Here is a 27200-nt window from a genome sequence, read left to right as displayed (position 1 = left end):
ACAGGGAGACACTGCCCCATACAAAATCCCTTCCAAGCCACTCACCATCCTCACTTGGAAATACATTATTGGTCCTCCAATGTCACTGCGTCAAATATTCCCTAACAGCATTGTGGGTCTACGTATATCACATGGATTTCAGTGGTTCGCTATCATCTTCTCAAGCACAATTCGAGATGGGCAAGAAATGTTGTCTCCACCAGGCATCTTGTGAGCATAGAAACAAAACGTTTTGTGTAATTAGGGGTAGCTGACATCAGGGAGATGGTCAACACTGCTTTCAGGCTGTCAAATGCTTTCTGACATTTTCCCATCCACTGAAATTTTCTGCACTTCTTCAATAGGTCATTCAGTGGAACAACAACACTGCTAAAATTCAGGACAGATTTGCAATAAAATTTTCACTCAGCCCCAGAAATTGTAATAACGCCCTCTTCGTTGATGGGAAACTCTCCCAATGACCTTTGTTTTCATGTTTCATGGGGCCATCTGTCCTTGTCCAAGGTTAGGGTGAGGGAATGTGACTTTGGCTTTTGCAAACTCACTGTTAGTCAGCTTTATCACCGAGTCCACCTCCCAAAGTCAATTAAACAATTCTGCTAGATGCTGAAAATGTTCCTTCCCGGTCGATGTACACTTGGGTAATCTGGAAATGACTTTATTGGTAAGTCTTTGAGATAAGGATAGTCTATTCTTCTCACCAAATGGCATGACTTTAAACTGGTACAGTCCATTCGGTGTTACAAAAGCTGAAATTTCCTTCACTCTTTTCGATGAAGGCACCTCCCAGTATCCTCTGAGTAAGTTGAAATTGGAAACATAAGTTACTTGTCCCACCTTCTCAATACAATCTTCCAAACGTGGAGTCAGGAGAGCAGAGGCATGGGAGTCAGGACAGACAGGGAGGTAGGAGAGTGGAGAATTTCCTTGTGTAATACTTAACCCCATAAATTCATGGCTACGCACTTTCAAGGCAACACCATGTGCAGAGGTTTCCCAACAGCATTGAGTCCATTTGTTCCAATCAGTATTTGCTGTTACAACTGAACAGAGAAACAGTAAAACAAAAATGAAATGAACAGATTTAATTTCACATTGCCTGATGGATGAGCTGATATAAAAGTGAGGGAATGAATTTTGCTCAGTTTGCCTCTGGTACAAACAGGTGAAATAAAACAGTCGCCATGGTTAATCGTTCCAGGATATCAGGCAGAAGACATTAATTATCCACAGTCAAATCAAGATGTAAAGGGACACTTTGGTTGTAGTCAGGACTGAGAGGTTAAGGCGATGGATTCAAAATGCTCTGGTATCTCTCCATGTAAGATTGTGCTGAGCACAATTCCAGATGTCAGCAAGCTGTGGGTACATTGGGCAGCACTTGAGAAATGATGATCTAGGTTCAAGTCCCACTCCAGGATGGAGGCAGAACTGGAATCAGCCTCCTTTAGGCACATCTTGTGGTTCAGTTGGTAACTGTTGTGTCTCTGAGTGAGAAAAGGTTTCAAGTCCCAAGCCAGGATGTTTAGCCTTAATGTGGGAGGGCAGTTCATAAAGTATTTCAACCGGTGGTCAGTCTGCTGGAAAATCCTTCCAACACTTCACGCGTTTCTCTAGGGGATTAAATTAAGAGAGAATACATAAAAAAAGAGAGAGAGGACAAAGAGACATGCTGGAGGATCAGATGGGTAAAGTGCGGTGCTAACAGTGTTAAAGTTGCTGGCTTGTTCCCAGTTCTGATCAGCACAGCCTACCGTACAGAAATGACATCAGGAAGCATCAGGCTGTTAGAGTTAGCAGTTAGACATTTAACATTATCCACAGTGGGGGAACATCACAAACAAAAAGGGGAGCAGATATTGACATCTGACCTCCCGCACTTGTGTTGCTAAGCCATACACAGCCAAGAGCTGAAAAGTGGGATGAGAATCGTTGGGTACGTGTTTCTGACGGACGTGGAAGTGATGGACGGTAGGCCTCTAGGCTGCCCACCTCCGCCCCTGCGCTTCAAGGAGAGTTAATGGTCAGTTCTCCAGTGTAACAGGAGTGATTCTCAACGGCTCTTGAGACCGCCAAGGGCAGAAGAAGGGAAAGATCTCCTCCTCAAAGTGCGTCCTGAAGACGTGGAGCTGGCTTTTCGTGTCTGCGTTGTGGAACGAGACCAACCCTTCCTCCCAGTTGAGGAAAACCCTGACCTTTGTGGGCTTCTCGCGGAGGATCAGCTCCGTCTTCTCCGCGTTTTTCACCTCGTACTTGTCCCAGTAGCGCCCGACGACCCAGTATCCGTTCTCTTCGTCCAGAACGATGCGCCCGCTCCGTCTCACCAAGCCCCGGGCCACGCCCAGGTCCCAGTTATTGGAGTCACCCACCTCCACCTCCCAGTAATGCTTTCCTGACTGGAAGCCTTCGCTGGCCATGACGAACGGGTACCGCTCGAAGCGTTTCGGGTTCTCCGTGACGTTGCGCCACCTGCCACTGTCCTTCACCGCCAGGCAATCCAGCAACACGTCCAGGTTTCTGTTCACTGTGTCGGGGTCCAGGGTGACTGAAGCTGCAGCAGGGACGTTACTGAGATCTTTGTTCGCCAATCCACCTCACACCCTCGTCCCCCCCACCACGATTGAAACCTGCATCTGCACAAGAGGCGAGAGACTCCCCCCTCACCCTCATCCTGCACTGGTGACACAAGGACCAGGAGCAACGGGAGGGCCATTCGGCCCATCAGGCCTGCTACTCCCCCCCAATTCAGAATGATCGGGATTGAGGCCTGATCTCAGGCTGCACTCTGTTGCCCCTCTTTCCCTCAATTCCACCAAAAAGAAACAGCAATCCCTCCATCACAGCCTCAAATACATTTCACAGTAGAGCATCCCCTAACCTTTGGGGTAGGTAGAATTAGAACCTGCAGAATTTGCAGCAGGAAAAGAAACAGCCATTGCAAATGTCTACAATTAGCCAGATATGCTGCATTGCACGTTCCAAATATTTTGTCATGTTTCTCGCTGAAGGCAACCAAAATCACGTTAGGTTTTTTTTCCCCTCGGATAGTTCTGTGCATGTACAATTTTGGAGAACATTTCATTTACCTGCGCATCTAAGCATCTTGTCCCACTCTAAAAAAAATCACAAGCCATTAACAGTGACCAGTGCATTTCCTAATGGTCCCTGTCAACATGACGGTGCTAATACAAAGGAAAACACAAGCACTGTGCAGGAATGTTCTGTCGTGTGCGTATCTAATACTGACGAATGTTCAAAAAACAAGATATTCGAAGGGAATAAGAAAAACACGTGTGGGTCATTGGCTGGGTAACTACATGTCGATGTGTATCTGTTGGTGGATTGTAGGCTCTTTGACAAGTATTAAACCATCAGTCAGCCTCGTTTTGGTGCATACTTCACAAATAGACTTCAAAGCACTCTAATGTATTGGGAGCACAGCGCAAATTTCACAGCAAATGAGGGAGAAGGGAATTATGATGGCAGTTTTACATAGATGGAAGTTATAAAGGATGGCAGCACTCATTTAAACTATAACCCAGGGTGGAATCATTTTTTATTTGGAAAAAAATTCAGTTCTGATTTTGTGATACCTTCTCATTTTCTGCACAACGAACGAGGAAATAGACCAGTGCCCCACCACCTGTAAGGTCCCCTCCAAGATACTCAGACACCACCCTGACTTGGGACTATGTCGCTGCCCTGATACTGTCTCTGGGTCAAAATCCAGGAACACCCATGATGGGTGACCTAACGCCCACAGATGGCAGTGGTTGAAGATGAAAGCTCACCACCACCTTCTCAACGGGCAACTGGGATTGGCAATAAAATCCGTCCTCGCCAATGCCAAAATGAATAAAAAATTATTGGGCACATTTACAGTTGTACAGTAACAAACAGTAACTCAATGTCGATCTACTATGTTCCCAAAAAAACAAACCAGAGCAGGTTTGAAGATATTTAATGTTTGGAACAGAAAGTCTTTGAATGCCAGCACCAGAACATAATCCAATTTTGTGGGCAGCTTTGTTACATAGAGTCACAGAGATGTACAGCACAGAAACAAACCTTTTGGTCCATGCCGACCAGATATTCTAAATCAATCTAATGCCATTTGCCTTCATTTGCCCCATATCCCTCGAAATCCTTCCGATTCATGTACTCATCCAGGTGCCTTTTAAATATTGTAATTGTACCAGCCTCCACCACTTCTTCTGGCAGTACATTCCATACACGCACCACTCTCTGTGTGAAAAAGTTGCCCCTTAGGTCCCTTTTAAACCTTTCCCCTCTCACCTTAAACCTATGCCCTCTAGGTTTGAACTCCCCTACTCTTAGGAAAAGCTCTTGACTATTCGTCCTATCCATGCCCCTCATGATTTTATAAATCTCTATAAGGTCACTCCTCAGCCTCTGACGCTCCAGAGAAAATAGCCCCAGCCTATTCAGCCTCTCCCTGTAGCTCAAACTCTCCAACCCTGGCAACGTCCTTGTAAATCTTTTCTGAACCCTTCCAAGTTTCATAACATCCTTCCTATAGCAGGAGACTAGAATTGAAAACACAAACACAGGGCAGTTTAATATGCCCTTCTGAACCACTCTTACAAAGATTCTGGAGCTCAAAGTCCTGCACTAGTGTTAATATTTAGAAGCAGTTTACATCATAATAAAAGCACAACATGTAATTTCAACATGATCATTACAATCCATCATCTCCCCCTCTCTAACTCCTTTTTTTATTTGGCCTGAAGGAATTATCAGGCTCTTGCCAACAGACCATAGGGCTGCTCTCTCATTAGAGACACAAACAGCTGGTGGTGGCTTAATTTGAGGGTCACACATGCCTCTGGTGAGGGGAGAGGTTGAGAAGGAGACTCCTTCATAGTAACCTCAGCCCAGTGATGGGAATTGAACCCAGGCTGTTGGCATAGCTTTCCATTTCAAACCAGCCATCTAGCTGACTCAGCAAACCGAACCCCTTGTTTAGAAGTATTTACAGGTCAATAGTTTTCTACAAGCTGCGCATAAATTTAAAGCAACAAGGAGCTGCAAATGAAATTTAAAGCTTTAACATGAATCCCATAACGTTACACACAGAAATATCACGATGATGCAAAAAAAATGTAAACAGTCAAGCCAAACAATTAAAACATTAAAACCCAAGTGGTTAGAGATGAAGATCATACCAATAAGATGGAGCAGCTTCTCAGATTCTGAAAGAGCGAATATTTTTGAGATATAATTTCATGCCTTAAAATGTCAAGTCAATAATGACACCTTTCATCATTTCAAAGTGCTTCACCCACCAAGTGTATTTCTGAAGGTAGACACCTTTCTGTTGAGATCCTGAACCACATTCTTCCCCTACTCCCTCCAAAATGCAGAATCACAGAATCCCTACAGTGCGGAAAGAGGCCATTCAGCCCATCTAGTCTGCATTGACACTCTGAAGGCCATCCCAGCCAAAGCCAGCCCCACTACTTTATCCCTGCAAGCCCATATTTCCCATGGCTAATCCAGCTATCCTACTCATCATTGGACTGTGGGAAGAAACCAGAGTGCCTGGAGGAAATCCACGCAGACACGGGGAGAATGTGCAAACTCCACACAGACAGTCGCCCGAGAGTGAAATTGAACCCGGGTCCCTGGCACTGTGAGGCAGCAGTGCTAACCCACTGAGCCACCATGCCGCCCACATTAAAAGAAACTGACCACAGGGTAATAGCTACGGATGCTGGAAGTCTTGGAAACTCATTGACAATTCTGATCCTCGTAATAAAGGAGTCTTAACTAATTTGGCAGGCTGCCTTTCATTTTCTGAAAAAAAAACAAATTAATATTACACTGATCCCAAGGTGCAGCATTAAAACTAGACACTCATACTTTAATTGACAATAGATTTATTCCCAGAATGCAGCATTTCATTGACCAACCCAGTGTCCTAGCAGTGTCTCTTTAGGAGTGAACTGAGATATTAATTGAACAGTCGCCCATCTATCTTAATAAAACAACTAACATACCATTAACTAATAACTCAAAGGAGCACAGTTTCATAAATGTGATGCTTCCACCAAGTCCAAGTATAAGTGTTGTTTGTCCATTGTCAGTTTCTACTCCCACGCAGTATTGAGGCCCTGGATAAAGCACAGCCTGAGAGATGTTTGTCCCCTCCACATTCCTATTCAGACAGGCTTGTGTTATGTGTCTGTCAATACATAAGACTGTATATAACGTATAACGTAACATATATGTGTATAAGTCCACATTGTACATCAAAACTAAGTCTGACTCCAACAACATGCACACTTCCAATCAGGATCACTGTACATTTAAGTGAGCAGGATAGGATCAGGTTAGGGTTAACCATAACTCCAACTCTATCACAGGACGCCATTCGCTGATTACTTTCTCTAAAGCCAAAGACACCAAAATAAATGTTACAGCATTATGATCCCAGCTGATGGTGGTACTGGACAAGTCAGATTTCAGGGTGAAACTTGGCCTGATAACTTACGAGTTTTATTTTTGCAGTTTGGTTATTGTGGTGGTTAATTATTGAAAATGTTCTCACACAGTTTCCTATGTTCCCTTAGCAAACATGTTCAACACACAAAGGATTGAAAAACATATGAAACAATTTAGAAAGATTTTGATTAAAAACAGCAAACTGAAAGAGTCTGAGATAACAAGGTGTAGAGCTGGATGAACACAGCAGGCCAAGCAGCATCATAGGAGCAGAGAGGCTGACGTTTCGGGCCTAGACCCTTCTTCAGAAATGGGGGAGGGGAAGGGGGTTCTGAAATAAATAGGGAGAGAGGGGGAGGCGGATAGAAGATGGATAGAGGAGAAGATAGGTGGAGAGGAGCCAGACAGGTCAAAGAGGCGGGGATGGAGCCAGTAAAGGTGAGTGTAGGTGGGGAGTTAGGGAGGAGATAGGTCAGTCCAGGGAGGACGGACAGGTCAAGGGGGTGGGATGAGGCTGGTAGGTCGGAGATGGGGGTGACGGTTGAAGTGGGAGGAAGGACAGGTTAGGAGGCGGGGACAAGCTGGGCTGGTTTTGGGATGCAGTAGGGGGAGGGGAGATTTTGAAACTTGTGAAATCCACGTTGATACCATTGGGCTGCAGGGTTCCCAAGCGAAATATGAGGTGCTGTTCCTGCAACCTTCGGGTGGCATCGTTGTGGCACTGCAGGAGGCCCAGGATGGACATGTCGTCTGAGGAATGGGAGGGGGAGTTGAAAAGGTTCGTGACTGGGATGTGCAGTTGTTTATTGCGAACCGAGCGTAGGTGTTCTGCAAAGCGGTCCCCGAGTCTCCGCTTGGTTTCCCCGATGTAGAGGAGTCCACAATGGGTACAGCGGATGCAGTATACCACATTAGCAGATGTGCAGATGAAAATTTGCTTGATGTGGAAAGTCTTCTTGGGGCCTGGGATGGGGGTGAGGGGGGAGGTGTGGGGGCAGGTGTAGCACTTCCTGTGGTTGCAGGGAAAAGTGCTGGGTGTGGTGGGGCTGGAGGGGAGTGTGGAGCGGACAAGGGAGTCACGGAGAGAGTGGTCCCTCCGGAAAGCAGATAAGGGTGGGGACGGAAAAATGTCTTTGGTGGTGGAGTCAGATTGCAGATGGCGGAAGTGTTGGAGGATGATGCGTTGGATCCGGAGGTTGGTGGGGTGGTACGTGAGGACGAGGGGGATTCTTTTTTGGTTGTTATTGTGGGGACGGTGTGTGAGGGATGAGTTGCGGGAAATGCAGGAGACACGGTGGAGGGCGTTCTCGACCACTGAGGGGGGGAAGTTGCCGTCCTTGAAAAACGAGGTCATCTGAGATGTGGCGGGGGGGGGGAAGTAAATAGGGAGAGAGTCAACTGTTTTCCAACAGTATCCTTTACAGCCACTCAATCCCAGTAAAATTTCATTCCAATCTTAATTTGTTAAACTTCTTAACTGAAGACAGTGCAAGTATTTCTTTTCAGTGACTTTCAAAACATTTGTCAGATGTGGTTCTCTCCATTACTGTTTCTCCCAGCAACAAAAAAATGATAAACTAACTCACTCTTTTCATTCAATTTTAAACGTCATAGAGGGTCTTTTCTTCGACTGTTTTATATGCAAAAGACTTCTTTCCAGCCAAAAGGCTTCACAAACAAACTGCCCCTTTACTGGCTTGAAACTGTTCTTCTGAATTGAAAACTAGTTCCTTCCTCTGGCCATTTGTCTTTCTACATTTGTAAAAGTTCTACTTTGTAAACATTCAGCAATTAAGCACCCAGGTATCTCACTGAGTCACTTCACACAAATTGCATGTCTTCTCGGAAACAATGTTTGAATTCACTGTTCAAAAATGACTTTCTGACCTCTTTAAAAAAACTCTTCTGCAGAGCTCTCTACAACAATCCATTTTCTTCTACAAGTGATAATACTTCACAAATCTTTGTTGCAAAAGGCTCTTCTACGGCCCTGGTTGTGACTGGCAAGAGTAATCAGAGTCATCAGATTTATTTAATGCCTGCGTTACATTCCGCACATGAAACTAGTTGTACTGTCTGATATCAAAGTGGTTTTGACAGGCCTATACGCATGTGCTGGAACTATACAAAGGGGAAAAGGAGGTGAAGACACAGTATAGATGAAGAGAATTAGTGAGGACAGAAAATAAGTTAGTTAGAAATGGGAATACAAACAGAAGTTTAATTTCACCTTGTCATCGAAGTTGGGTGCAAAATTAGATGTACATCTTGCAGATGTTCAACTCAAAGTCAATGGAGAATTATTTGGGCAGGTTTTAAAAGACCCTCATCCATTTATGAACAATCCCTGGTCAAGGAGTTAAAATCAAGTTAGCTCCACAAACTGACCTGAAATCTATTCCTCTTCACCTGCAGCTATATGATAAGGACACCACAGTATAATATAACATGCATGACCTTACCGATCTGTTTTAACAGATTATTCTTTTCTGTTAGGAAAGAAATGATGACAATAATCAGACACCTCATTATGAACTTAAAAAATTATGCCGTTTATTACTAAGCATCACTGAAGCAGGCCATGCTAAGTTAATGTTCATGAATTAGCATTATATAGGAGGCAAAACCCACCTTTCTCTGCACATACATATGCTTGATCTGCGAGTGAAGAAAAACCACACGTTAATGCCACTGTTTTTGCCACAAATGTAAGGAGCTGACTTGAAACAACTAAATGCAGGTACTAGAAATTTTGTTACTTTTAAAAAATTCTACACATTTCTCGATACGACTGCTCAGTGAAATGAAAACACCTTCGGACGAAACGATAGCATGTGGATTGCAGTGGCTCACTACCACCTTCTCAAGGGTAATAAATGCTGGCCCAGCCCAGTGATGTCCATGTCCCATGACTGAATGATTAAAAAAAACTCTCTATTTTTTAATAAGAATTTCAAACCTAATATGAAAGAGTTGCTGAAAGATACATAGAGAGGCCATTTGGCCCATTATATACATGCTGGGTTCGCTCGGGTTACTGGGTTATGCCCACTTCCCACCCTTTGCTCACTGCCCTGTAACTAAAATGGCAAACTGTCACGAGTCATAGGTTTCGGTCCTTGGGCCCCAACTATTTGCAATCTTTATTAATGGCTTGGATGAGAGGATAGAAAGCCAAATTTGCAGATGACTCTGAGAAAGATGGATACAAGGGGATAGGGATAGGTTAGACAAATGGGCCGTAATTTCACAGATGGTATTTAAGACAGATGATTGCAAGTCCATCCATTCTGGTTAGAAGAATAAAAACGGAACTTGTTGTCTAAATGGAGAAAATCTTCAAAACAATTCGGCTCAGGGAGGGATTTTGTGCATGAATCACAGAAATTTAGTTTGCAAATACATAAGGCAATAAGGAAGCTTAATAGAATATTGGCATTTATTGTTAAAGGAATAGAATGTAAAAGTAGGGAGGTTTTGCTGCAATCGTGTAAGGTGTTGGTGAGATCAGGAATATTGTCCAGTTCTGGTTCTGTTACAGAAAGAGAGATGTAACTGCATTAGAGGCAGTTCGGAGAAAGTTCACGACATTAATTTGAGAGATGAAAGGCTTGGCTTATGGGGAGACACTGAGCAGTTTAGCTCTATACTCACCAGAGTTTAAGAAGACTGCGAAGAGAGCAATGTAACTGAGGAACGCAAGATGCTCACGGGGCTCGACAAAGTGGGCGAGGAATGGACGCTACCCCTTGCAGAGCAATCCAGGGCAAGTGGTCATCGTTTTAAGGTAAGCAGTAAGAGATTTCAAACATTACGTCTCTCAAAAGGGTCGTGAATCTGCGGAATTCATCATCCTAGAGTGTGGTGGATGCCGGGACACTGACTAAAATTAAGGAGGAGATAGACAGATTCTTAATTAGTAATGGGTTAAAGGGTTATGGATAGCAGCCAGGAAAGTGGAGTTGAGGCCACGATGAGATCAGCCATGGTCATATTAAATGGCAGAACAGGCTAGTTCTTATGTTCTAATGTATTCCTGCCCACTTCACGTATTTATCTTTTCAATGCTCCTGTTGAATCTGTTTCGATCACTTTTGTTGGAGGTGCATGACAGATCACAACAAGTCGCTGCGTAGAAAGTTGTTTCCTTGTGTTGTCTCTGGTTTATAAAGATATAGGTCATTACACACTGCTCTAAATGACAGAATAGGTTAATACTAACAACGTATTGGAACTCTTCCTGCGCCTGTATCAAAGTTGAATCCCTTCCATTATTAATACAGATTGCGATACTATAAACTTCACAACTTTCATAACTTCATGGGCTGAAAGAATCAACAATAACACTGTCTGGAATAAACTATTTCTTGAGATGAAAGGGACAAGGGCTGTAAAGCAACATGCAAATTGACCATTCCTGGGGAGAAAAGCAACATAAATCAGCTGTTTCCTGGATGAGCAGAGATAACAACTGTTTGGTAGTCTGCTGCCTCATGACAAGTGGGCAATTAAAACTGCCCGCAGAGGGAATGTTCTGAGGTAAGGGGATTAATTGCAGGAAAAGGTGCATTTTAAACAGAGAGCTAACCCTGAACGTAACAAGAGGCAAGGTAGCTACTTCTGATAAGGAGGCAAGCTGCGAGCTCGAGGTTTCCAGGAGTGTCATCAATGTTGGGCATGAAAAGACTTTAAACAGATCAATAATATCACGTGTAGATCTGAAGGGTGAAAATTTGCATAAGATTCGAACATCAGAGTTCCCCCTTTAGCAGAGGTTTGCAGAACAACACTGCTTAAGGATGGAACCCTGGACGCTTCCAGAGACAGACCATGGTTGACGGATTCCTGGCCAAGTTCCACCATTCATCAGGTAATAGCCAAGTTGTGAGGTTTAACTTGCTTGCTTAAGGGGTCTTATGTTGGTTGCTACATGCAATAAAGTTTAAATTATTGTTTCAGTACTTGATTGTCTGTGAGATTGCTTAACAAGTAGCTGAATTAAAGATAACCTTGAGGTAATTTATCCACAACAAGCTTAATCCCAATGTCCTGCCTGGACAAACTGTATCAAATTCCACCATATTTCATGGGACGTGGTCAGCTTTTGTTGACCATCTCTCCTTTTGCTTGAGAAGGCAGTCGTGAGCCAGCTTCTTGAACCATCACAGTCCATCTAGTTCCACTTCTCTTTAACAATTTACCAATTTGGCAAAACTGAACGATTTACTCAACCACCTATCAACATAGATCACTATCCACATCCTGGGAGTTATCATTGCCCAGAAAATCAACTGGACTCATGACATAAACACAGTGGCTACAAGAGCAGGTCAGAGGCGAGAAATACTGTGGTGAGTAACTCACCTCCTGACTCCTCAAAGCCTGTCCACCATCTAAAAAGCACAAATCAGGAGTGTGATGGAATACTCCCCACTTGCCTGGATAGGTGTAGCTCCAACAACACTCCAGAAGCTTGCTACCATCCAGGACAACGAAGCCCACTTGATTGGCATTACATCCACAAGCATCCACTCCCTTCACCACCAACGCTCAGTAGCAGCAGTGTGTACTATCTACAAGATACACTGCAGAAATTCACCAAAGATCCTCAGACAATACCTTCCAAACCCACAACCACTTCCATCTAGAAGAACAAGGGCAGCAGATACATGGGAACACCATCACCTCCAAGTTCCCCTCCAAGCTACTCACCATCCTGATTTGGAAATATATCGTCTTTCCTTCACTGTCGCTGGGTCCTGGAATTTCCTCCCTAATGGCATTGTGGGTCAATCTACAGCAGGAGGACTGCAGTGGTTCAAGAAGGCAGCTCACCACCACCTTCTCAAGGGGGGCAACTAGGGATGGGCAATAAATGCTGGGTCCAGTCAGCGATGCCCACATCCCACAAATAAATAAATTAAAAAAAAATACATTGCAGAGCGTAGCTAAGAGATAACCACACGCACGTCCAACCAGGATTTTGCTCCCTAACTAATCAGATCAGGGATTAGAGCTTTTACAATCATCGATGATATTTCAAATGGTCACTATTACTGAGATAAGTTTTCAAATCCAGATTTATTAATTTACTTAGTTTACTCATTAGTCAAGTTGAAATGCTACCAGCAGCTGATGCTGGGATTCAAACCTGTGTCCCCAGAACATTAGCTCAGGCAGCACTATTCCAGTGATTAGGCCACATATTACAGAGGTTTTGTGGTTGAGGGTGGCAAGGGAGATGTGAGCATCTTTGATTTTGCCATCTCAGAGGTTGGCGTTTGCAATTTCCTCCACCACTCCCCCTCCCCTTGAATCTCACTGAAAAAAAGTGATGTCTAGCAGCTCTTGAATGCTCTTCAAAGTTCCCAGGGCAAGAGGACCGTGCTAATTTGTCACAATCCACTAATTAAGCAGTCTGCACGTCACACTGCCCTGCCACAGGAGTCTACAAAGTGCTGGTGTTTCCAAGGCGAGACACTTTGGGGAAGGGAGAGAGGGATCTCTGGCTTTTGCATCCTGTGAAAGGGTCACCTCTTTTTCTCCCCAAGCTCTCACTCCTCGTGCCGCTTTCGGGTCACTTGAAGCAATTCTATTTAAAATACAGGCACCATATTACAGCTCCTGATGGCCAATTCTACATATTACACTCGCTCATCAAAAATTGGCTGAAATTCACAAAATCAGAAGCAGAATAGAGAAGAAGCGAAAATGTGTTTAGACCCTTCCATGTTTATTGCAAACGATGTCTGAGTGAACAAAGGATGATGGGGTACCAAACTATTTCAATGAGAAAGGCTCAGGGTGGTATTACTCAGCTGTACTTTATCAGACATTGTTATCGGTGTACTACACAATCTAAACATTAAGCTGGACTAAATATTAATATTAAGTGCAGCTTAATATTAAACAAGAAGCCATAAATACAACAGTAATAACTGCAATGAAAATATGTTTCATACAGCTGAGACTAATTGTTTCAATAGGCTTCAATAGAACATGTTTGAAATGTTACAAGAATAAGCATAGTAACGACACAAAGATTGGTGGAGCTATGGGTAGTGTAGAAGGTTGTCAAAGGATACAGAGGGATATAGATCACTTGCAGATATGGGCAGTAAAATGGTAGATGGAGTTTAAGTGTGAGGTACTGCACTTTGGGAGATCAAACGTCAAAGAAAAGTTAATGGCAGGACCCTGAACAGCATTGATGTACAGAGGGATCTTGGGGTTTAAGTCCATAGCTCCTTGAAAGTGGCCACACAAGTAGATAGGGCGGTAAAGAAGGCGTATGGAATACTTGCCTTTATTGGTCGGGGAATTGAGTAGAAGAGTCAGGATGTCATGTTGCAGCTTTATAAGACTTTGGTTAGGCTGCACTTTTAAGAGGATTGCGTTCAATTCTGGTCCCCCCATTTCAGGAAGGATGTGGAGGTTTTGGAGAGGCTGCAGAAGAGGTTCACCAGGATGCTGCCTGGATTAGAGGGTATGAGCTATGAGGAAGGGCAAGAAAAACTTGGGTTGTTTTCTCTGGAGCGGTGGAGGTTGAGGGGAAACTTGATAGAAGTCTATAAAATTAAGAGCTGAAGAGACAGGGTTGACGGGTGAGAATCTTTTTCAGGGTTGAAATATCAAAAACTAGACAACATACATTTAAGGTGAGGGGGTAAAGTTCAAAGGAGATGTGAGCAGAAAGTTTTTTTACACAGAGTGGTAGGAGCCTGGGACACACTGCCAGGGGTGGTGGTGGAGGCAGATATGATAGGGGCATGTAAGGGGCTTTTAGATAAGCTCATGAATATGCAAGGAATGGAGGGGTATGGGCCAAGGCTTGGCAGAAAAATTAGTTCAATTTAGCATCATGTTCGGCACAACACTGTGGGTCGAAGGTCCCGTTCCTGTGCTGTACTGTTCTATGTTCTTTGCATCATCAAATTCAGTTCAGACATACTTTTGTACTAACTGCTTGATTAAACTGTTTTCTCATTTACTTTTGTGATTAAAGTATTAATTAATGATGGATTTAATCAATTCTCTCATTTAGTTTGAATCAGTGTGAACTCTCCAGTTGTCATTTCTTTTTATTCTTTCACAGGATGTGGGGAATTGCTGGCCAGGCCAGCATTTATTGCCCATCCCTAATTGCCCTTAAGTAGGTAATGGTGATCCACTACCATAAACTGCTTCAGCCTGGTGGTTCTCAGTGCATGACGGACTGCAAGAATTCCAACTGCAGTTCAAGTTCCAATTAGCTAAAGTAACTAGCAGTATCACTGCTGTTTTCGTTTATTTTAAGGCAAACGGGTTGAGTTCCAAGCACGTTCTTGCCTTCTTTTTAAACGTGTGTAAGGAAAGCAGTAATAAATGAGCTTTGTTCCATGCTTTACCGGCATAAAGAACCATAGTCACCCATTCTCTAAGATGCTGACTGGAAAATAATCCAAAGATAAGTTTTAAGACAACTGCTTTGTGTACTTTGTCTAGTAGTCACTTACTGAGCTTCGCAATCAGTATTTCAAATTCTGCAACGAAAGAACATAAAAGAAGGTTTAATTCATCAACACCCATATTCAGTAAAACCTTGCAAAGCTTTAATTTCAAAAACATCAAGAGTTATTATTGCATTATTGAAAAAGACACATTGTAAAAGACCAGGTTTTGCTACTGACCATCAATAAGAAATGCTATTCAAGTTTAATTTCATTTTTAAGTGTAGAATATATTTCAACAGCAAAGTATTGGACTAATCATTGATGGTTGTCGCACATTAACCTCTGAAAAATAAGACACGTATAGTTTAGTTGGGTAGCAATCACATAAGGCGTAAAAGGTCAAAAATCACATGACACCAGGTTATAGTCCAACAGGTTTATTTGAAATCACAAGCTTTTGGAGTCTCACTCGTCAGTGAGAGAGGTGGCATCAGACACAGAATTTATAAGCAAACGGTCAAAGGGTCATGGAACTGACGCGAAAGTGTTGAACAAACCTAAGACGGCTGTCAATTCTTTAATCAGTTAGAAAGGATTAATATGCAAATTCCAGAATGTTTTTCACGTCACTGCCCCGAGATAACTAAAGGTTTTAATAGCATACCAGAGGTGACATCTCAAGTCAGACAATGCATGTTAGGTGTGTGAGGCCTTGTTTAGAAACTGGCTGTGTATTAATTTGGAGTCAGACTGGTTTTATTTCCAAAGTAGGAATTTATAAAATGCCACATTGACTGTCTACAGATTGTATGCTTTTTGAACAAAACAGGATGTATCTGCAATTACAAATCGGCAAATGCAAATTCACCCCATAAATTTATGTGTGTGTGTGGGTGAGTGAGTATGTATGTGTGTGTGTTCGCGTGCGCGAGATAGAGATTCTGTGTGTGTGTGAGAGGGAGAGAGAGAGAAGGTGAATGAGTGTGTGTGCGTGTGCACATGTGTGTGTGAGGGAGAGTGAGAGTGTGCATGTGCGTGTGTGTCTGTGTGAGGGAGAGAGGGTGTGTGCGTGCATGTGTGTGTGTGAGGGAGAGAGAGAGTGTGCGTGCACATATGAGGGAGAGAGAGAGTGTGCGTGCACATATGAGGGAGAGAGAGTGACAGAGGAGATAGAGAACGAGAGAGGAGAGAGAGAGAGCAAGGGAGGAGAGAGAGAGCGGGAGAGAGAGTGTGTATGTGTGCGCGCTGGGGTCACCTGTTCTGCAACATGACCCCAAGACCCCAGTTGAGGCCATCCTCATGGGGACCGAACTTGAGTATCGGCCTCTAGTCGGTGACTTTGCGTTGTTGTGTATCCCAAAGTTTGCTTGAAGATCCGAAGCAGAATGTTCCTGACCGCTGAAGTGTTCCCCCACTGGGAGGGAACATTCCTGTCTGGTGATTGTTGCACAGTGTCCATTCATCCAATATTGTAGCATCTGCATGGTCTCGCCAATATACCATGCCTCGGGGCATCCTTGCCTGCAGTGTATGAGATAGACAACGTTGGCCGAGTCACATGAGTATCTGCCGTGTACGTAGAGGGTGGTATTCTCATGTGTGATGGTAGTGTCCGTGTTGATGACCTGACATGTCTTGCCATGAGAGGGGTTGTACAGTGTTGTGGTTGATGTTGTCCTGAAGGCTGGGTAGGTGTGGGTCTGGAAGTACCACCAACTGCCACTCTCCAGATGCCATCCTACAACTCATCTGCTTCATCCTTGACCACAATGTCTTCACCTTCGACAACCAGTTCTTCACCCAGACACATGCAACAGCCATGGAGACCAGATTTGCTCCCCAGCATGCACAAGTTCGAACAAGACTTCTTTGCTGCGCAGAATCTCTGACCAAAGCTCTACATCAGATACATTGACGACATTTTCCTCCTTTGGACTCATGGTGAGGAATCACTGAAACGACTACACAGCAATATCAATAAGTTTCATCCCACCATCAGACTTACCATGGACTACTCTTCAGAATCAGTCTCAGTTTTGGACACATGCATCTCCATCAGGGACAGACACCTCAATACCTTACTCTACTGAAAGACCACGGATAACCTCATGATGCTGCACTTCTCCAGCACCCTGAACATATTGAAACAGCCATCCCGTATGGACAAGCTCTGCGCATACAGAGGATCTGTTCAAATGAGGAGGAACGAGATGGACACCTGAAGGTGTTGAAGGACGCCCTCATAGGAACAGGACACGATGTTCAATTCATCGATCGCCAGTTTCGATGTGCCACAGTGAAAAACCACAATGACCTCCTCAGAAGACAGACACAGGATACATTCGATAGGGTACCCTTCATTGTTCAGTACTTCCTGGGAGCAAAGAAACTACACCATGTTCTTTGCAGCCTTCAATACATTATCGATGATGATAATCATCTCACCAAGATCCTCCCTATGCCTCCACTTCTCGCCTTCAAACAACCACCAAACCTTAAACAGACCATTGCTCGCAGCAAACTACCCAGTCCTCAGAACATTATCAGCCACAAAACCGCACAACCCCCTTCATGGCAACCTCTGTAAGACATGTTAGATCATCGACATGGACACTACCATCACACGTGGGAACACCACCCACCACGTGCACAGCAGATACTCTGTGACTTGGTCAATGTTGTCTATCTTATACCTGCAGGCAAGGATGCCCGAGGCAAAGTACATTGGCAAAACCATGCCAAATCCCAGTACACCTCAGTAGTCAAGGACATTCGGCCTCAGATTTTCTGGTAAACATCCTCCAAGGTGGGCTTCAGGATACGCAACAACGCAGAGTCACCAAGCAGGGGCTGATAGCCACGTTCAGTACCCATGAGGACGGCCTCAAACAGGATCTTGGGTTCATGTCGCACTACGGGTGATTGCACCACACTATACTCACACACTCACACACAGACACTCACAAACACACACTCACTCACACACAAACACACACACATACAAATTTATGGGGTGAATTTGCATTTGCAGATTTGTAATTGCAGATACATCCCGTTTTGTTCAAAAAGCATACAATTTGTAGACAGTCAATGTGGCATTTTTTAAATTCCTAGTTTGGAAATAAAACCAGTCTGACTCCAAGGTTAGTACACTGTCAGAATCTAAACAAGGCCTCACACCTAAAATGCATTGTCTGACCGGAGATGTCATCTCTGGTATTTTGATAAAACTTTTAGTTATCTCGCGGCAGTGACGCGAAAAAAATTCTGGGATTTGCATATTAATCCTTTCGAATTAATTAAAGATTTAACAGCCGTCTTAGGTTTGTTCAATACATTTGCATCAGTTCCATAACCCTTCGAATGTTTGCTTATAAATTCTGTGTCTGATGCCACCTCTCTCACTGACCTTTTGAAGATGGAGCTTGTGTCTTCAAATAAACCTATTGGACTATAACCTGGTGTCATGTGATTTTTGACCTTGTCCATCCCAGTTCAACACTGGCACCTCCACATCATAAGCTGTAACACATTGATATTAAATTACTTCTGCAGAGGGGTTTACGAATGACTGCTCTCATTTGATTGAGAGATTGACTCTGCAAACCACTAATCACAGAAGAGACAAAGGCAACTCATTCCACGATATGAAGATTTCAAGGACGTCATAATTGGTGTTACCAATTGTTAATGGGATTCAAATAGTTTCATTGCTTTTCAGTGGGAAAGTCAGAGAGGAGGAAGATACAAAGCCAACAGTGAAAGCTCTCGTCCCTATTACACTGACCCCTGCTGGAAAGTTACAGGAGGTCAAGCATGGGGACGGCAGTGAGAAAAGGGTTGGGTATATTTCTTCGCCGATTCGGCCACTTAAAACTCAATGTCAGAGCAAAGCAAAAATTCTCATTTCTGCCATCCATTCCCTCCCTTTAGCAGCTTTACAAAAACAAATGCGATGTCTCTGGGCTAGACGTTTTGCCCAACAAAGAGTAACTGCTCCGTACCTCTCATTAGATTACGTTGTTTCTGTTGTTTCCGATAGAAGTATAAAACAACACAAATTCCTTCCAGGAGAAAAAGAGGATTATCCGGAAAGCCAGAGACCAGCCAGAGGCCACGGGGAAGAATTCACCTGCAAAACAGGTTTCAGAGGTAACTCTATTGCTCAGGGACGTGCTGGCAATAGAGTTTCAGGGAAAAGAAAAACACACGATGAAATATTCACACATATTTCTCCCTGTGAAAGGTACTGGCAGATAAAGTCTCAACCGCAGCTGCTCTAACACCCGAGGATTCAGAAAACTGAAATATGTTTTACAATAGCTTTAGAACAAGTGGATTGGTCACGTTAATGTGGATCAGGAACATTTATTTTTAAAAAAATTATTTCATAGGTGTTGCCAGCAAGGCCAGAATTTGTCACCCATCCCTAATTGCCCCTGAATTGCTCCCCAGTGGCTTGCTTGGCCATTTCAAAGGATAGTTATTGCTATCATTGTTTATCCTGATGCTGGCCAGCTAAGGATGGTATATATCCTTCCCGAAAGGGGTATTAGTGAACGAGATGGGGCTTCTAATGGAAATCAATGACATCTTCTGGGTCACCAAGACCCAGGCTCCAATTCCCAACTCCAGAATTATCCACTGAATTTAAATTCCACCAGTTACCACGGTCCCCACAGCAGGAGCTCCAGATTACTAGACCAATGACATCACTACGATGCCAGCATCTCTCGCTTGTAGAAATAATTGCTTTTGCAAAAAGAAATCAATTCCAGCCATATTTATAGTTCCAGACAATCCGTAACATTAACTAGAAATTTTCCTCACCACAAAGTAATGAGAAGTGCACCAAGTCTCATATATCATATGTAACAACTAACACCCTTCTTGCTGCTAAATAAATTCTCCATTTACGGAACCAAACTACGAGTCAAACAGAATAAACACCTCCATCAATCCACTATTCAAAATCTCTGGTTGTAATCTAATGGTCTGCAAGGAAAGAACCTTTCCTGTTAAATTCTGAAGCCAGAAGAAATTTTGAGCAAATTGTAGACTATGTTGGGACTCCTAAGGTGGGAGTGCGGTGCTCAAGTTATGACATGGCTCTTGTACATCAGTTTCGAGTGTGCACTGTTTTAGTTATTTCTGTGCAGGATGGCCAGAAAGACAATGGATGGTCAGAGGAAGAGGGTGTGTTAAGAAATGGAACATTACTCAATAGGATTTATAAATGGATCAGCGCCCGAGTGAAATATGGAAGGACCACTCCTGAATGATTAACATCTTTAACAATTAATGGTCAGCATTTATTGTCTGTCCCTAGTTCTTCTTCAGAAGATGGCGGTGAGCTGCCATCTTGAACCATCACAGTCCCCCTGCTGTAGGTTGACCCACAATGCCCTGAGGGAGGGAATTCCAGGATTTTGACCCAGCAACACTGAAGGAACGGTGATATATTTCCCAATCAGGATGGTGAATGCCTTGAAAGGGAACTTGTGGTGTCCAATTGTATCTGCCGCCACTGTCCTTCAAGATGGATGTGAATTAGGAAGTAGAATAGGTTCAGCTTGGTTGAAAATCTCAAAGAGCTTGACTGAACAGACAAACTGCTCATTTGCAGTGACAAGAGCAACTTATGAACATAACTTATAGACTTGGCCTTGCTGGTAGGATGCTGTTTAGGACACCTCTTGGCTGGTCATGTGATGTCATCCAGGTCCTTGGCTCATTTGTCTACCCAGCTCCTAAAGCAGTAACACAATAACCCCTTCTCCCCACACTCCAAAACAAAATTACACGCAACAAGACCCTGAACACCTATGCATCAGGTAAGTGCAAAACCATTCACACAGAAGCAATTGGAATATTGATGAGTCTAAGGGTCTATCTTGCACATTAATGGTTTGACAATCCTTTCAGGTCACATGCTGGAATACTTTCTGGAGTTCTGGACCTCACACTTGGTTGTTTTCAACTTGTATGTGCAATCTCGATATCATACGCCACAGGAGCAGAAGTAGGCCATTCAGCCCATCGAGTCTGCACGACCATTCATGGCTGATCTGATCATCCTTAGCTCCAGTTTTCCACCCTTTCCTTCCCCGTAATCCTCAACTGCCTTATTGATTAAAAATCTTTCTCAGCCTTGAATGTACTTAATGACCCAGCCTCAATAACCCTCTGTGGTAAAGAATGTCTCAGATTCATCACCCTCTGAAGAAATTCCTCCTCATTCCCATCCTAACTGGACAACCCCTTGCTCTGTGATTATGCTGTCTGCTCTTACATCTCACACAAGGGGAAATCTCTGTACATCTACCCTATCAAGGCCCTTAAGGATGTTGTATGTTTCAATAAAGGCTCCATTATCATATCAAACATCACACCCTTCTGAAAAATCCCATTGCTTGCAACTGTCACGTCCCTTGTTGTGAAAGGGTTCGTTGAATGTTTTGGCCGTTGCCTGTAAGGTATGTGCTCTCGCTGTTGTATTCTAACTACATTTTTACACAAAGCTGAGCCTCCAATGTTTCCCATGGATTATCAGGATCTTCTTCAGAAAGGTCTGAAGTGTTGACTCTGTGCTGTCCTTCATTTCCAATGGCTATTTTCATTTTCACCAATTTCTTATCCAGATCTGAAACAGTCACATCTAAAAGGCATACTAGCTTTTAAAGGGCCTACATTCAGCAGGATATCTGTGGCTTTCCAATTCGTAGTAGGGAATTTTGGAAATGATTGTCCTGATGTTCTTGAATTTATGAAAATGTCATTGACATTTAGGGAATGTTGTATTGCAACCGTGACCAGCAACTCCAGTTGGAAAATTTCCCGATCAACAGCGACACAAGGTGGGAAGTTCAACAACATGTAATTTTTACTCATTGGTGAGTTGGGGGTGCATTGGGGGAGACCCCAGTAAGAAATCCTAGGCAAGCCCGCCTTGGTTCTCTGGGACTCCAAATCTGTGCCTTTGCAATTCACAATCCTGCAGCACTCCCTCACCCATCACTGCATTCAGCATCACCCCATTTAGTTTGCACATCAACTTAATACCATCTCAAGCCCACTCCCTACCAAACATCCTGAGCTCTCAGCCACACATCCACTACGGATGGAACCGAAAGGTCACATGGAGATGAAGAAAAAAATACTGCTGACAATCTAATTTAATACTTACAATTGACAGTGACAAAAATCTCATTCATGAAATCCATTCAAAACTTTCAATTTTCGAGTGGTCAATTTCTTACAATAAAAATCACACTTGCATTCAGACACGACTAATGTTTTAAGTGCCTTTTTAAAACTGCCAATCAAACCGTGAACACAGAACCTACGCCTGAGGTAGCCACAAGTTTGAAACTCAGCCAACAACTGTCCTTGGGAAAAATGTTAATTGCACCCTCTACTGAAAATGCATGAAGAAATGGTCATTTCCTTTCCTGTCCCACAGCCAATGGGAGTCCAGGACAGGGTTTTTTTTTACATTTCCTACACCATGGTGCTCTTCATCCTTAGAGAGCTGAATATTTTATAAAACTCCGATCTTGACATTTAAGCAGATTTTTAGTCCTCTGTCGTGGGCATTTCCACTGGTTTTGTCATTTTGTGACCTCCTGACGCTGCATCTTAAGGCCCTAGGGACAGCCAGAGTGGGGTCTGCTTATCTTCAACACAAATCTCGAGTAGCCCAGCTGAGTTTAGGATTCCCCTTAGCGTGAATCACATCCTGTGCCCCCGCAACCCCCAACACCCGCACCCCCCCCCACACACACCCCCCCACCCCCACCCCCTGCCCCAGCCGACCCTGAAATTGCAGCTCCGAGTGCACATTGGAACTGTCTCTACACAGTCCGACAATGGGATTTACTGACCTGATATCTGCAAGGTGCTCTTTCGCCCTGTCTTCAGCAGCGTGTTGGTGATGGTGCATTTATACACGTTATCAGAACTATCACCCACAGTGAGACTGCTCTCCACTTTCAAGAGTCCCCTGGCGTCCTTTACCGGTTTCTTGGAGGCTCCAGGCAGTTTGTCTCCCTTGCTGTTCCACCATTCTATGCTCGGTTCTGGAAACCAGTCGTCGGATGCACACGCAAGTTTGATTCTATTGCCCTTGTAGCCAGCCATCTTCATCACAGGTTGAAGGCCCATTATTTCAAATGAGATTTTGTTTGTTTTAGAGGAGGTTCCGTGAACAACAACAACAACTGCGGAATCTGGCTATCCGCAACTGCCCTTGGACTGAGTGATTCACGAGGCTGTCTCAGGGGGCTGTTAAGGGCCAGCCATCATTGCTGTGCGTCTGGAGTCAAATACAGGCCGGGCAAGGATGCCAAATTTGCTTTGCCCCCAATGGGTGTTAGTGAACCAAATGGGTTTTTACAACAACAAATCAACAATCGGATGGCTCAGTGGTTAGCACTGCTGCCCCACAGCGCCAGCGACCCGGGTTCGATTCCATCCTCGGGAAACTGTCTGTATGGAGTTTGCACATTCTCCCCGTATCTGTGTGGGTTTGCTCCAGTTTCCTCCCACAGTCACAAAGATATGCAGGCTAGGGCGGATTAGCCATGCTATAGTGTCCAGGGATGTGTGGGTTAGCCGTGGGAAATGCAGGTTACAGGGATGAGGTGAGTCTGGGTGGGATGCTCTTCAGAGGGTCGGTGTGGACTCGACGGGCCGAATGACCTGCTTCCACACTGTATGGATTCTATGATTCTAATAGTCACCATGGTCACCAAGATTAGTTTCATGTTCTGATTTATTGATAAGAATTTAAATTGCACCTGAAGCCACGGTGGGATTTGAACACAGATCCCCAGCAGATTAGATAACAAGGTGTGGAGCTGGATGAACAAATGAAGAAATTTCTGAAGAAGGGTCCAGACCCGAAACGTCAGCCTTCCTGCTCCTCTGATGCTGCCTGGCCTGCTGTGTTCATCCAACTCCACACCTTGTTATCTCAGTCTCCAGCATCGGCAGTTCCTACTATCCCCAGAAGATTAGCCTGGGTTGCTAATCCCTTGGCTTTTCCACCATTTCTAAGGTTAAAATCTTATTCCCCTCAAACCTGTTCCCACCATTCTCAAATCAAAGTCAAAGTCAACCTGCACCTCAACTCTTGCAATATTTCTAAACATGAATAAAAAGTTTGAATTATACTCCTTGAAAAAATTAAATCAGGCCCACGATCCCTGGCCTTCTGTTTTGGGGTGGGGTTGGGGTTGGGGTGGGGGGAATCGGGGAGAAACAAGCTGGAAATTCCTACTGTTCTCTTTGATTTGTGTGAAAACTCAATTACAGTTCACAGCGTAATGAAAACAAACAATGTCTCACCCACCAAGGTCAGGGTGAATGGGGGCCTGATCTCACTTCCCTGTGAAGGTAGTTATCTGCATCATTTACAATGTTACATTGTTTGGAAACGGAGACCACACAAAACTAGAAACCACCAAGGCCCGGATTTTCATTTTCGAAACCTCTGGGTGCCCCCTGTATTCCCCCACTCCTCCACCAGGCTTGTTCATGAAGGGCAGAGTCCAGGGGCCCTTAAAGAACACTGGAAGGTCTTGGAAATTCTCAAATAAAAACATAGCAAAGTAAAGAGGTTTTTAAAAACCCTCCTGAATATAATTCTCCTGCCAGCTCCTGTTTTCCAGCTGAATGAAGCTTAATTCCATTTCACAGTGTGAACCTACTCCAGAGTCAAATGTATTGTGGGTTCTCAACCACATATTCATGATGGGATGTCACTGCAGAACTGTGTCAACAAAGGCTCCAGAGCTGAAAACATCGAGCCCTTTAAATCCCATTCAGCAGATGTCTCGGACACATCAGTCAATTTAACAGTCACTCTCCCTTTCGAAAACACAGCCCCAGGATCAACCAACTGAGAATCGATTTAACATATGGTTCTGCTCGCCCGAGAATGCAAGACCCTTTCATCTTTCCGGTCAAAACCCACAGTGGGTGAGACAAGGACCGGAGAGCCAAGTGTGAGCTTGTTACCTGGGCCCTTGTCCCCTCAGCAACCCAGAGCACATGACTGGGTCAGGATAACAGAACCAGCATGTTGAATCGCCCTCTCTCCACCCACCACCTCCTCTTAATGAAGGGAAACAGATAAAGGCCCAGCCTCTATGTCACAAACAGAAAACATCACTCACTTCCAACTTTCAGTTCAACCGATCCCTCAGCGTCCTCAGCTTTGGAGATGACAAAACATCTGAAGGTGCCATTGTCTTTCACAGAAATGTTCTTCAACAGGAGGGAGGTATTGCCATTGGCAAAGTGCTCGTGGAACAGTGCTGTTCTCCCAGAATAATCCTTCATTTGTAACTTAGGATCATCCTTTCCCTTCCAGTACATATGGACAACGTTGTTCCAGTCTTTTCGGAACCACCGCACTTCCATTTCCTCAGGAGCTTCCGCTGGGATCAGCTGACATTCCAGAACAACATCCTGGCCGACTGTGACAACGATCGGCTCTTTTGAAGTTGTAACTATAAACTTCCCTAGAAACGATCAAAGACATTTATGACTTTTTTTTCCCAGAAGGATGTTATTAAACTGGAAAAAGGATTCACAAGGTTGGAAGGTTTGAGTTAAAAGGAGGTGCTGTGGCTATTTTCTCTGGAGCATCAGAGGCTGAGGGGTCACCTTATATAGATTTTATAAAATTATGAAGGCCATGGATAAGGTGAATAACCAAGATCTTTTCCCCAGAGTAGGGGAGTCCAAAACCAGAGGGCATGGGTTTAAGGTGAGAGGGGAAAGATTTAAAAGAGAGCTGAGGGGAAACTTTTTAGACACTCAGGGCAGTGTGTGTCTGGAATGAGCTGCCATATGAGGTGGCAGGGTCTGGTACAATTCCAACATTAAAAAGCCGTTTGGACAGGTACATGGATAGGAAAGGTTTAGAGGGATATGGGCCAAAAAAACAAGCAAATGGGACCAGTTCTGTTTCAGAAGTCTGGTCAATATGGACGGGTTGGGCCGAAGGGTCTGTTTCCGCGCCGTATGACTGTAATATAAAAACAATGTCCCTCCCGTCCCAGAGGGAGGATCAGTGCCGGCTGCCATTCAGTTGGTGCCTTTCCTGGGTTTGGGAATCAGAAGGCTGGGAAACAGACAGCGCTGTGGATAGAGTGGCCTTTCAGAGGGAGGTGCCTTGACCTGTTCACTCGGGTGGATGTTAAGAGATGGCACAGCATTGGATGGAATCTGGTGCCCTCCTGATCTCATTGGCCAGTCACGATGATCAATGCCGACTCAAGGGACCCAGCGCACTGCTGTTGTCAGGAAACCCAACAGCGGGTAGGGGGGCACTTCCCTGGTGGGAGCATCACAACAAGCAAAACACTGGCACGTCTGCTCTTGGGTTTCCGAGGAAGCTGGGGGTCCTTCATCCAAAATCCATGATTGGCATCAGGAGGCATGGTTTAATTCATTCATGGGACATAGGCCACGTTTATTGCCCACCCCAGAGGGCAGCTGAGAGTCAGCCATGTTGCCGTGGGTCTGGAGTCACGTGTCGGCCAGACCGGGTAAGGACGGCAGATTGCCTTCCCCGAAAAGGACATTAGACTCTTAAATCCAGATTTATTGTTGAATTCAAACTACCAGCTTCCACGGCGGGATTTGAACCCAGACTTTGTGGCTGCTGATATCCATTCTCTGCTGTTGCTGCCGATAATCCCCGACTGCACCCCATCCGGCCCCACTCTCCTGCCGCTCCCATGATGCCACCTCCCAAGTGTTGCTCAGGGAGACACGTTCCTCCATCAGAGGCCGCAGTACCGGCAACATCCACCTCAGCAGTGTCGCCACTGAGCACAGAGCATCCAAGAGGAGGCCCAGTCGGTCAATGTTTGAGTGACACAAAACCCATGGGTCTCCCCGAAAGGGCAAGTGCAGGAAGGGCAAAGGTCAGGGAGGGCTTTTAATGGTCTAGCCGATTTGATAAAATAACCAGAGATGACAAAGTGAAAAAAAGACAAACGATTAAGTTGTGAGATCTGGAACGTGCTCCCTCGAGCCATAGTGAGAGCAGATGTTGCACTACCTCGCAAAAGGCAATGAGATAAACATTTGGAAAGGAAAAAAATGAAATTCAAGGCTGCAGGAAAATAGCAAGGGGCTGGGGTTAGGGATAATTGGGTAAATTATTTAATAGGAAAGACCCTGCCGCAGTTAGATATTTTGCCACTTACCATCGACTGAAGATCGCAGGATGAGAAGAAGAGGAATTAAAGATCTCCATGACATCTTTCACAGGATGGACAGCAAAAC

The 27200-nt window shown here is 44.4% G+C and overlaps 1 protein-coding gene across 1 annotated transcript; it reads right to left on the bottom strand.

Moving 5' to 3' along the window:
- Positions 1-1724: 1724 nt before the first annotated feature.
- LOC109923405 (butyrophilin subfamily 2 member A1-like) lies at positions 1725-27200 on the bottom strand. Its single transcript, XM_048616516.1, is given in 11 exon segments — positions 1725-2551; positions 3087-3113; positions 5187-5215; positions 5793-5817; positions 8928-8954; positions 14961-14987; positions 18902-18979; positions 18982-19029; positions 22781-23059; positions 25073-25423; positions 27122-27200. Coding segments are annotated over 11 exon segments (1473 nt in total). The 5' UTR covers positions 27177-27200; the 3' UTR covers positions 1725-2024.

Source organism: Rhincodon typus, chromosome 35 (assembly GCF_021869965.1).
Source record: "Rhincodon typus isolate 14 chromosome 35, sRhiTyp1.1, whole genome shotgun sequence".
Taxonomy (NCBI): domain Eukaryota; kingdom Metazoa; phylum Chordata; class Chondrichthyes; order Orectolobiformes; family Rhincodontidae; genus Rhincodon; species Rhincodon typus.
This window is presented reverse-complemented; position numbering and strand designations above follow the sequence as displayed.